Genomic DNA, 12,047 nt, shown 5'->3' on the forward strand with positions numbered 1-12,047 from the left:
TATTACTTAGGTACTCAGGAAAGGTTGGCTAAATATTAATAGATCTCATTTCTGTAATGCTTTAAATTTAGTTTACAATGTGCTTTTCTCAATGGGAATTAAATTGGATAAATATTATTCTTACTTTTTTTTTAAAGAGGAAACATATTTCAATAAGTTAAGTTACTCATTCAGAGTCAGAGAGTAAGGAAGTAGTTAAGTCAAGAAGAAATCTAGGCTTTCTGACACTTAATAGACTGTATTCTGTCTCCATCAAACCATGGTGGCTACTCTAAAATGCTTTATGGTTTTAAAATGTTCTTACCTGAGTTGTCTCATTTAATCTTTCTAACAGTTTTGTTAGGTAAATAGTACAAATATTTTTCTCATTCTAAATATGAAATAAACTGAGGAATAGGACATTAAATGACTTGTTCAGAGTCCTGAAGCTGTAATGTCAGCTCTGGTCCTCCTACCTAAATTATTTGACTTGTATTTTTCATTATACTTGGGCTTTCTCCTATCTGTTGAATGAATATATGCTTCTTCTTCATTTGTGAGAAAGAATAGAAAGTTGATGAGAATGCAACATATTATTTGTCCCATCAACCTTTCCTTGGTGTCTTCAGATTTGATCTAATTTTGACTGAATGAGGTGTACTTTATTAGCAATTGATATTTGTGTTGTATTTGCTTCTTTAAGCAATTGTGTTGATGATAGAAATTTTTGCTTTGTTCGGGGTGGGGGGGAGAGAGAGAGAGAGAGAGAGAGAGAGAGAGAGAGAGAGAGAGAGAGAGAGAGAGAGAGACAGAGACAGAGACAGAGAGACAGAGACAGAGACAGAGACAGACAGAGAGAGAGACAGAGAGACAGAGAGACAGAGACAGAGACAGACAGAGAGAGAGACAGAGAGACAGAGACAAAAAGAGACAGAGAGAGAGAAAGAGAAAAAGAGAGGGAGACATTTAATTTAAAAAATAATTAGAGTCTTAGGGTCTACTTCTGGGACAACCAGGTGATGCAGTAGATAGAATGCCTGACTGGAGTCAGGAAGACTCATCTTCCAGAGTTTAAATCCAGCCTCAAACACTTCCTAGCTGACCCTGGGCAATCCGCTTCACCGTATTTACCTCAGTTTCCTCATCTGTCAAATGAGCTGGAAAAAGAAATGTCAAATTACCCCCAGTGTCTTTGCCAAGAAAACTCCAATTGGGGTCACAAAGAGTTGGACATGACTGAACAACAACAATTGTGGGGGTCCTAGAGAAGTAAAGGCATAATACTTTTAAAGTTATTGATTCAGCTTTAAAAATTTGGTTTATCTTTGTCCTTTCTTAAAGCCAGAGGGTGTTACGGTAGATACTTAACCCTTTTACCCTATCTCTTTTTCTCTCAGTGAGTGCTTTGTTTCTGTTGAACCCCAGAGAATAGACATGGCCACAAGTCTTTAGCTTCTGGCCTTCTGCATGCCTCTGGAGCTCCAGGTTCTCTAAGCTTAAGTTTCGATGCAGCTCTGACCAGTACAGTCTCAGGAGGTGTTCTATGAATATAGAGCCTCCCTATCAGTAGAGATACCAGAGTGTGATTCGAAAAAGTAGGACCATGGCACTTTAGTTCTGAGAGGTGACTCAGTGAATAATCTATACACTTATTCTCTATAGAGATCACTGTTGTATAAATGAATTTTTAAAATCCTTAAATCAAATTCTAAAAATGGATCCTGCCCATCTGCCCCACTTCCTTTCCCCTCTTCCTCAGTTCTACCATGTTTCTCTATCCTTATCTGGGCCAGCCTCCTTGCCTAGTTCCCTCCTGCCAATGTGAGTCCTGCAATAGGTGTTACATTGATGATGAACAGACTTCAGGTACTTCTGTACTCCCTTTTGGATAATTCTTAAAAAAGCACTCTGTGCCCAAGCACGTTCTTTATGGGTATGATGTTGGCTGAGTAACTTCAGATAAGTCACACACTTTCCCCTTGTCCCTCTTCTCATTTGTAAAAATAAAATTATCTTTAAAGTTTCTTCCTAAATCTCAAATGTTGTAGTTCAGATGAAATGAGAAAAGTTTGATGGCCTGCAATTTAAAAACATGTATTTGTGTGTATACTTTTTTTCAGTAGTTTTTTTTTTTTTTACTGTAGTATGTTTGTTTATTTATTTATTTTTGCTGAGGCAATTGGAGTCAAGTGACTTGCCCAGGGTTATACAGCTAGGAAGTGTTAAGTGTCTGAGGTCAGATTTGAACTCAGGTCATTCTGACTTCAGGGTTAGTTCTCTATCTATTGCACCAACTAGCTGCCCCAGTTTATTTATTTTTTAATACACATTGCTTTGTGAATTATGTTAGGAGAGAAAAATCAGAGCAAAAGAGAAAAATCATGAGGAGATTTTTTAAAAATCAGAAAAAAAGAAGTGAACATAGCATGCATTTATTTACATTCAGACTTTTTCTGGATGCAGATGGAATTTTCTGTCCAAAGTCTCTTGGGATTGCTTTAGATCACTGAATCACTAAGAAGAACCAAGTCTTTCCTAATTGATCATCTCATATTCTTGCTGTTATTATGTGCAATGTATTCCTGATTCTGCTTGTTTCACATCAGTTCATGTAAATCTTTCCGGGCCTTTCTGTAATCAACTTGTTCATCATTTTTATAGAACAATAATATTCCATTACCTTCATGTACCACAGCTTGTTCAGCCATTCCCCAGATGATGGGCAAACACTCCTTTTCCAATTCTTTGCTATGTGTATACACCTCTTTATCCTGTGCTTTCTGAATAAAATAGGAATTCCAGATCCTAACATTCACTTTTCTCCACAATCTGGCTCCAACCTATATCCATAGCCTTATGCCACACTGCTTTTATTGGCATATTTTGTGGACAAACCAAACTGAATTATTTTCTATTCAGTTCTTGTGCTATTATCTCCCATCTTCAAGACTTGCTCATGTTGTCCCCCATTCCTGGAAGAGACTCTTTATCACTGCCACCTCTCATTGTTATTTAATGAAGTCTTATCCCTTCATGTCCCACCTTAGGTTGCACAAATCCTCTATCCCTTCCTCTCTCTCTCTTTCATAGAAAAGTGATCTTTCTCTTCTCAAATTCAGCTAGGTGGTACAATGGCTAGAACACTGAAACTGTGTTCAAACGTGCCTTTGACACTTACTAACTGTGTATGACCCTGACAGGGAAAATTCCTTAACTAAGCTCTCAACCTCAGTTTCTTCATCTGTAAAATGAGAATATTAATAGTGTCTACCTCATAGAGCCAATGTGAAGATTCAATCAGTTAACATATATAAGATGCTTTGTAGACCTTAACATGCTACATAATTGCTAAATGTCATTGTTATTGTTATATAATCCTAGCACTTGTATCTAAGCCTTTTCTATGTATCCTCCTGTTCCCTGTATCATGGTTTTCCATGGAATTATGGAACCCCAGAATGTCAAGAATTAGAACCTCTGGCCCAATTCCTACAAACATTGAATTTCCTTTATTATGTATCTGACAAATTCAGGCTTTCTTTGAAGACTTCCCGGGAAGGAGATCTCACAGCCATTCTCATTGGGAACAACTCTGATCGTTAAAAAGTTTTTCCTTGCCTCAAACCTAAACTTCCCTTTCTGCCATTTTTATCCATTGTTGCTCATTGAGTCCTTTGGGATACACATCTTTTCCTTGCAAGCTTTTTCCGTGTAAGCTGCTATGAGAGCAGGTTTGTCTCCTCCCTTGCTAATTGCATATCCCCAGCATTTAGCATAGCACTTTGCTCTATTTTTTTTGTGAAGTACTGTAGGTGCTTAGTAAGTCTCCTTTTAACTGATTTTGTTAATTCATTCTTTAAATTTGATTTAATTGAGCCCTATTGTTAGTATATACAAGTTTCTTGTATATAACTATATACAAGTTTCCTGGGGAACCTGACCCCAAATTAGCCACCACTTAGTCTGTGTGTCTTTGACTAAGACAAAATGATCCAAGGATACTAGTTGAAAAAAGAGGCTTATATTTCAAGGAGATCAAAGAAAGAGGGAAAAGGTCCTATATTTAGGAAAATATTTACAACTTGTCTTTTTTTGTGGTGGCAAAGAAAGAAGGACTACTAAGAGGGTGTCCATCAAATGGGGAAGGACTGAACAAGTTTTGGTATATAAACAATGACATTGTAAAAATAAATTATTTTGAATATTCTTAAGAACTCTGATCAATTTTAATTAACCATGATTCCACAGCACTGATAATAAAGAATGCTACCCACGTATTGACAGACTAAGTGTGCAGAATGAGTCACACATTCTTAAACATGACCATATGGGAATTCATTGTGCTTGACTTCTTTTCTTTTTTTTCCCTGAGGGAGGCAGGGAGAGAAAATAAATGCTCATTCATTGCAATGTAAATGATTAAATAACAAAACTTAATTAAAAAAAACACAGAAATCTAGCTTTGGAATCAGAGGGTCATAGTTAAATTTTCTCTCTGATGTTCAACTTGGACCTTAAGTAAGTCAGTAAGATCTGATTTGACCCCAGTTTATCAGAGGGGGTTGAACTTGATGCCTGGTCTAGGTTTATGGTCTTCTGGAGGATCATGATGATGTTGTTTTCAAATAGAAGTAATGGAAAGCCTCTGTAGGCTGAAAAAAGAACTATAAGCATGATGTCTTAAGCAATCCATGTGTTTTATTCCAAATATTGAGATGCTTCAATGAATTCGAGTTCTCCAGATACCAAAGATGGAAAAAAGGGTGCAAAAAAAAATGAACAGGAGCACCTACCAAAAAATGCCATTAACCATGAGTCTTTTTTTAATTTCATGGGTTTTTCTTAACCACCAGTCTTTTGCCTTATTTTCTTGGCAGCTTTTCTCAGTGAAACTAAAGAACGGGGTCCCCCTATGCAATCACATCCCTGGAGAAGTTTTGAGAAGAGTCCCTTTGGGCACTCCTTGAGTGCATTTGAGAAGGCCTCCTTGGGACAAACACAAGCCCTCAGAGACTTTGAAAAGGTAAGTGGTCTGGGGTAGCTACTGCTATTCCTAGAGAAAGAGATGGTATGATGGGAGAGTATTATCTATAGAATAATTCCCAGAGTAAAATCACATGAAGATGAATAATGTCACAATTTAGAGATCCAATCCCAATCTTCTGCCAAATGGTTCAAGGGCTATTCTGTGGGCTCCCTATAGCAAAAAGTTTCTTCTGCTTAGCTCAAATTGGCTCCTGAGTTCATTCCCAGGGAGATTCATAAGGCATCAGGCTATTGAAGGTAACTAAACCTAGTACAGAATGAGATTGAAAGTCATATTTCTGGTTCATACTTAGTTCTAGTTTGGGTTCATCCCAGAGAAGTGAATTTATTTCATGCCTCAAACCTTTAAGTTTTCCCCCAGGACTCTCCAAATGTAGCCTAAAAGCAGAATGAAATTGAGTTATATTCCTGGTTTATGCTTGGTTCAAGTTTGGGTTTATCCCAGAGGAGTAAAGTTATTTCATGCCTTAACCCCCTAAGTTTCCCCCAAGGACTGTCCAAGTGTAGCCTAAAACTCCTATGAGTCCTGATATTACACTGCCTCCTGGATTTGAAGCCATGCTGAGCCACGAGCAGATGTTCTAGTCCCACTATAGAGATTCTATCTCTATAGCCCTAGGATTAATATAATAATAATAGCTATCATTTATATGGTGCTTTATGGTTTTCAAAATGCTTTGCAAATCTCAATTGATGTTCACAACAACTCTAGGACATAGATTCTATTAATAACTTTATTTTATAGTTGAGGTTAATATCCTCTTTACCTCCTGGGGGATTCCCCAAATTTCATTCCATGAGGGTACAAATAGCCTAAGAGGGTTAGGAACCCCTCACTCCTATGTAGGCAACCTCTCCTCCCCACCTCCTTTTTAAAGAGCTTCCATTTAAAAGTGATTCTCAATTGAACAAGGATGGCATGAGTTCTGGCAGACCCCCAAAGTCTTGTGAATTACATTTGCTTCTCAGTAGGATTTAATTCACACCCTCCCTTCCTGACATTCTTTGGGGGCCACGATTCTTCTCTATAATAAACGTGCACCTTTTTCTGCCCTTTTTTGCTCAGGGTTGCTATGGTTACTACAAGAGCCCCCTGGGAGTTTTGAGTGGGTTTGAAAGACTAGAAATATAGGGTTCTGTAAATCTGTTCGGTGTGGTGGTGAGTCATGAGCTTTGTGTTTTGGAGGTAGAGAGGGTAAACTGTAGGTTTGAACTGCTAGAGCTTAAAGTCCTGAACAGCTGGGTGGTGATGGTGGGTGGCAAACTAGGAACTTTGCCAATATGGTGGACCCTTTCCTTGTTCTTCCTTTCTCTCTCTCCCAGCCTTTGAGATCTGATATGGTATCGAGAGAGAGAGAAACTAAGGCTGCATAGAGTTGTTTCATAGCAGTATGTCAGAAACACACACAGCTAGCTTTTTTTTTTCTCTTTTGGTAAAAAGGTGTCTAGAAGTATAGCACTGAGGATACCCCTTACACATGAAGCGCACAGGAGAGCTACCCAGAAAAGGCTCAAGTGACGCTGTAGGTTCATATTCACTCAAAACCAGAGTTCACAAGCCCCCATCAGCATGTTTACTTTTTCACTAATAAATAAGAAAGCAAATCAGCACAAAACAAAGGTATTTAATGACGTAGAATAATAAGAAAGCTTACAATAAGACACTCACCTCCTTGATAAAGCTAATGCACTTTTTTTTTCCAAATACACATGCCATCTATGTGGAGAGTAAGCATATATTGGGATCACACATGAGGGAGAACATGCGTAAGAACACAAGTGGTGAGGGTACATATGCAGAAAGACTTTTCACCTCTTTGATAATCTGTGTGTGTGTGCAATAAACCATTGATATATTCTGGTGAAATCATCATTTTACTATCATCAAACACACTCCCCATTGAAGGTGGTATCTCCGTGTCTCCTGGGTGTGTTCCTTTGCTCTTCTGGTGACTGCTGGCCCTGTGGTCTCAGCTGGAGGCTGTTCTGGTGACTGCCGGATATTTAGTTTCTGTTGAGCAGAGAACAAAGTCATGTTACAAATAACTCTCCATTTTAGAGGTAGATATTCCCCAATCTTCTCTGGTTTAACATGCAAATGAATACAAGTCAAAATAAAAGTTAAGATGTTAAAGTCATCGTTCTTTTTAGCCCTTTTACTATACCTATCTTTCAGCAGCAAAGTCTTAGAGCTTTGATGCTGTATTTTGTCTGGTGAAAAAACATTTCCATTTTCCTACTAAAGCACAGGAACATCATAGAATAAGAAGTTTGAAACTCATTCTGACTAATGAAAAGATAAAATGAGAAGAGAGAAGTAAAAGCATCATCCTTTTAGGGGAGGTCCTTGTCTTTTCTGTGCAAGCAATACTCTAATATTTTATCTTGTAGAGTTTAGATCAGGAATCAGCTACCCTTTAGAAGTGGGCTGCCCAATTGTCAACTCCTGTCCTTCTGGAGCACAGGGCCAGGTTTGTGCTCATTGATGCTCATTGTCCCCTTGGTCTGGGAAACTGATGCCAGGGAGCCAAGATCGAAAAGCAAAGAATTGGCCTAAATAATCAGACCTGATCTGACCCTGAGTACTTAACTTCATTAAATTGCCTTAAAGTCACTTAAGTGATTTCACTTAATTCCATTTGGCCTCAGTTTCCTTATCTGTCAAATAATCTGGAGGAGAAAATGACAAACCACTCCAGTATCTTTGCCACGAAAACCCCATGGAGAGCTGGACACAAAATAACTGAATAGTCTTAAAGAAGCAATGTGAAATCGGGTTTGGAAGACACATGGGAATCATACTGTGAAGGGTGTTACATGCCTATCATTGTTTGAATTTTATTCTAGGAGGACTGAGAGCAACTTTTTGAACAGAGGAGGGACAAAAGCAATCAGATCTGTGCTTTAGAAATAATTTGTCAGCTAGTGGAAGATGGCTTGGAGAGGCGAGAGACTAGAGGGAAGAAGACCAATTAGTTGTCTCTTGTAGTAGTTCAAGTGAGAGATGAAGATGGGCACAGTTAGGGTAATTGAGATATGAATGGAAAGATGGGGGTGGGTGTGAGAGACATTATGAAGGCAGAATCAACAATACTTGGTTCCTGATTGGCCATGGAGATTGAGAAAGCCTAAAAAGATGGATGAGATTTCAAGACTGTTGTTAGGATTACTGGGTGAGAACTCAGGTTTTCTGGACGGTTACAAGGTGAGAACTCAGGTTGACTTGATAGAGGGGGCAAGCTCATTGGCTGGGGTGGTTCTTCCCAGAAGCCCTTGCATTATCCCACGCCCATTCTCTGGGAGAATAAAAGAGAGAGCACTGGGCGCAGAGGGCAGATCGGCCTGAAGAAGGATAAGAGTTGGAGGAGATTCAGAGCCAGGATTCAAGAGAAAGACTCTCTGAATTGCATCAGGCTTGACGGGGCTCTCTGCAGGAAGGGAAGTCACTTCTTTGGACAAGAGTTAACAGCAACTGCCTGGAGACAACGGTTCACTACAGGAAGAAGAATCTGTCTGAGAGATTTGAGTAGACACAGCAGATCTCTTCCCAGAGAGCGATCCAGCAGCTTCTAGAGACGACAGCTCACTACAATTGGCGTCCACACGTGGGGCAAGGACATTTGCTTATCCTGACAAGAAGAGCTAGACCAGACCTTTGCAATTTGGCGCCTGAACAGGGACAGACACGGTCCTGATTCCAGTGGAAAAGCTTCCGATCTAGATCTCAGTCTCTCTGACCCAGAACCGTGAGTAAAGAGGAAACTTTGTTAAAGATTAAGTGAGTGTGCTAATAGATAAATAAGGAACTTAACTTGTTAAGGGCTAAACCAGGAATCTCTTATAGTGAAATGGGGCAAACACCTTCTGTTCAAGGAAAATGTTTAGAGAGCATCATCAAGGTTATGAAAAGCCAAGGATTGATTATAATTTTAGAGGAGATTAGTGAACTTTTAAGAACTGTGAAGGTTATATGTCCTTCTTTTTCTCTGGAAAAAGAATTGGATCCAGATGAGTGGAAATTAGTAGGAGAGCAATTAGGTGAACAGTACAATTACCTTTGTGACATTTTACCCTTTGGTTCCAGACCAAACTCAGTTTCCAAAGATACAATTCATACCTACAATTTAATCCAAATGGCTTTAAAAAATGTTATTCTAAAGGAAGAGATGAAGGAGCAAAATGGGGAAGTGTCAACTAAACTAGGTGAAAAGGATGAATCAGATAACAATGAAGTTAAGTACAATTCTGAGCAACAGGAGCACCTCCCATCTCCTCCCTCAATTAACCCTTCATGGGTGGAGCAAGAAGGAGGAGAGGAAGAGGCAGAAACACAAACAGAATTGCCTGTGAAGCAGCCTAAGCCTATGACAAGATTAGAAAAAGCATTGGTTAAAGCTAAGAGAGAAGGACAGGATATAAGTGATTTTATACATGCATATCCTGTGATTGAAAATATTGATTCTGTAGGTCATAAAATGAGAAGATATGCACCTTTAGATTTGAATAAAATTAAGGATTTGAAAAAAGGTTGTACCCTTTATGGGGCTACATCAGCTTATGTTAAAATGTTACTAGATGGTTTGTCTTATGAAGTCTTAACCCCGAATGATTGGAAATCCATAGCAAGGATATGCCTGGAACCTGGAGAAAATTTATTATGGCTTTCGGAATTTCATGAATTATGTAAAATTCAAGTCAGATGCAATTTGGAAATAGGAGTTAACACACAATTCACTTTTGAGCACTTAGCTGGTGAAGGTCAGTATGGAGAGAATTCGGAACAGATTAATTATACCATGACAATATATGAGCAAATTGCTAAGGCTGCAATAAAAGCTTGGGGTGTCCTTCCTGGACAGAAAGATCGTGGAGAGGCTTTCACTAAAATACAGCAAGGTCCCAATGAACCTTTTGCAGATTTTGTGGGACGTTTGCAAACTGCTGTCAAAAGAACTATTGGAGAAAATTCAGCTACAGAAATAATGACCAGACATCTGGCTAAGGAAAATGCCAACGAGATTTGCAAAAGAATTATATGGGGATTAGACAAAGATGCTCCTTTAGAGGAGATCATAAGACGCTGTGCTACAGTGGGAACAAATGCTTTTTACACCCGGACAATGATGAATGTGGAAAGACAGGGTCCCTCCTGGCAAGGGACTTCTAGAGAAACTCGGCGATGTTTTCAATGTGGAAAAATTGGACATCTAAGAGCTCAGTGTAGGTATGGAGATACAGTGAGAAGACAGGGTGAAAGAAGACCTAAAACCCTATGTCCAAAATGCAACAGAGGACTCCATTGGGCATCAGAGTGTAGAATAATTCAGGGAAATGGGATGAGGGGCCCAGGTCCAGGGCCCCAGGCAAAAAAGACTTGGGGCATGATGGCAGCTGATGTTACACCCAAAGAACCTTTAGAAGGCCAGGACTCTGATTTAATCAATCAGCAGAGAAGCAATCACATGGCAGAAAGGGATTACCTGATAAGTCAGTCAAAAGGCAATCAGATTGCAAAAATGGATTACACTTGGGGAGAATACAGGCCTTTTAAACCAACAGGGCTGTGCCCAGTGCAAACAACTCCAATGTAATTGTCAGATGATGAGAAGAGATTTAGAAAGTGGTAAATAGAAGAAAATTAGGTAGGTTAACTGCCTGGGAGAGAGGGTTTGCTTGTATTTTAACAGACAGAAGAAAACAGATGAAGAAGGAAATAGATGGGTGGCAACAAGCACCTGGAGAGAGATAGAAAAAGAGAAAGACCTCAAAATAAAGGAGAAGATCTAAGAAACATCTTACACCGAAAGAGCATGGCTAATAAAAAGACTGTTAAAGAACTTTAAAACCAGCAGGAATCATTGGACTTCCTCACACAAGATGAGACTAATGGACAATGGACTTATGGACATTTATAAATTTTCAATTTATGATTATTTGATTATGTTATTTGTCATATACTTCTAGCATGTATTATGTTACTATGTTACTATATGCTTATGTAATTTATGTAATTATCTGTAATACTTCCCATATTGATGGATTTATGTTTCAAGGTCATGACTGTCCTATGTTCTAAATCAAAAGAAAGGGGGAGATGTTAGGATTACTGGGTGAGAACTCAGGTTTTCTGGACGGTTACAAGGTGAGAACTCAGGTTGACTTGATAGAGGGGGCAAGCTCATTGGCTGGGGTGGTTCTTCCCAGAAGCCCTTGCATTATCCCACGCCCATTCTCTGGGAGAATAAAAGAGAGAGCACTGGGCGCAGAGGGCAGATCGGCCTGAAGAAGGATAAGAGTTGGAGGAGATTCAGAGCCAGGATTCAAGAGAAAGACTCTCTGAATTGCATCAGGCTTGACGGGGCTCTCTGCAGGAAGGGAAGTCACTTCTTTGGACAAGAGTTAACAGCAACTGCCTGGAGACAACAGTTCACTACAGGAAGAAGAATCTGTCTGAGAGATTTGAGTAGACACAGCAGATCTCTTCCCAGAGAGCGATCCAGCAGCTTCTAGAGACGACAGCTCACTACAATTGGCGTCCACACGTGGGGCAAGGACATTTGCTTATCCTGACAAGAAGAGCTAGACCAGACCTTTGCAGACTGTGAGTAGACATAATTAGGAAGGTGGATTGGTACCAGTTAGGAAAAGAGGCAAAATGGGAAGGAGGGGAAGAATATAATGAGTTCTGTGAGAGAGTTGAGGCAGTAATTATAGATGGCTTTTTCTAAGAATTAGGCAGGGAAAGGGAGGAGAAATATGTTAAGATAGCTTGTAGGGATGGCAGGGTCAAGTGAGATCTTGAAAGGATTTTGTTGTTTGTCTTTTTCAGTCATACCCACATTTTTGAGGTTTTCTTGACAAAGATACCCAGAGTAGTTTGGCATTTCCTTTTCCAGTTCATTTTATAGATGGGGAAACTGAGGCAAATAGGGTTAAGCAACTTCCCCAAGGTCACACAGTTAATAAGTGTTTGAGGCAGAATTTCAACTCAGAAGGATTTATTTTCCTGATTTTGAGTCGGG

General features: G+C 39.4%; 1 protein-coding gene across 1 annotated transcript in view; it reads left to right on the forward strand.

The window, feature by feature from the left end:
* The window catches only part of PDE4DIP (phosphodiesterase 4D interacting protein), a 233,670-nt gene that overhangs the window by 31,939 nt on the left and 189,684 nt on the right, over positions 1 to 12,047 (forward strand). Inside the window, exon 3 of the mRNA XM_074263257.1 lies at positions 4,857 to 5,002. Within this exon, the coding sequence (XP_074119358.1) occupies positions 4,857 to 5,002 (146 nt within the window). The remainder of the gene's footprint in view (positions 1 to 4,856; positions 5,003 to 12,047) is intronic.

This window comes from Sminthopsis crassicaudata, chromosome 4, assembly GCF_048593235.1.
Source record: "Sminthopsis crassicaudata isolate SCR6 chromosome 4, ASM4859323v1, whole genome shotgun sequence".
In the NCBI taxonomy this organism is placed as follows: domain Eukaryota; kingdom Metazoa; phylum Chordata; class Mammalia; order Dasyuromorphia; family Dasyuridae; genus Sminthopsis; species Sminthopsis crassicaudata.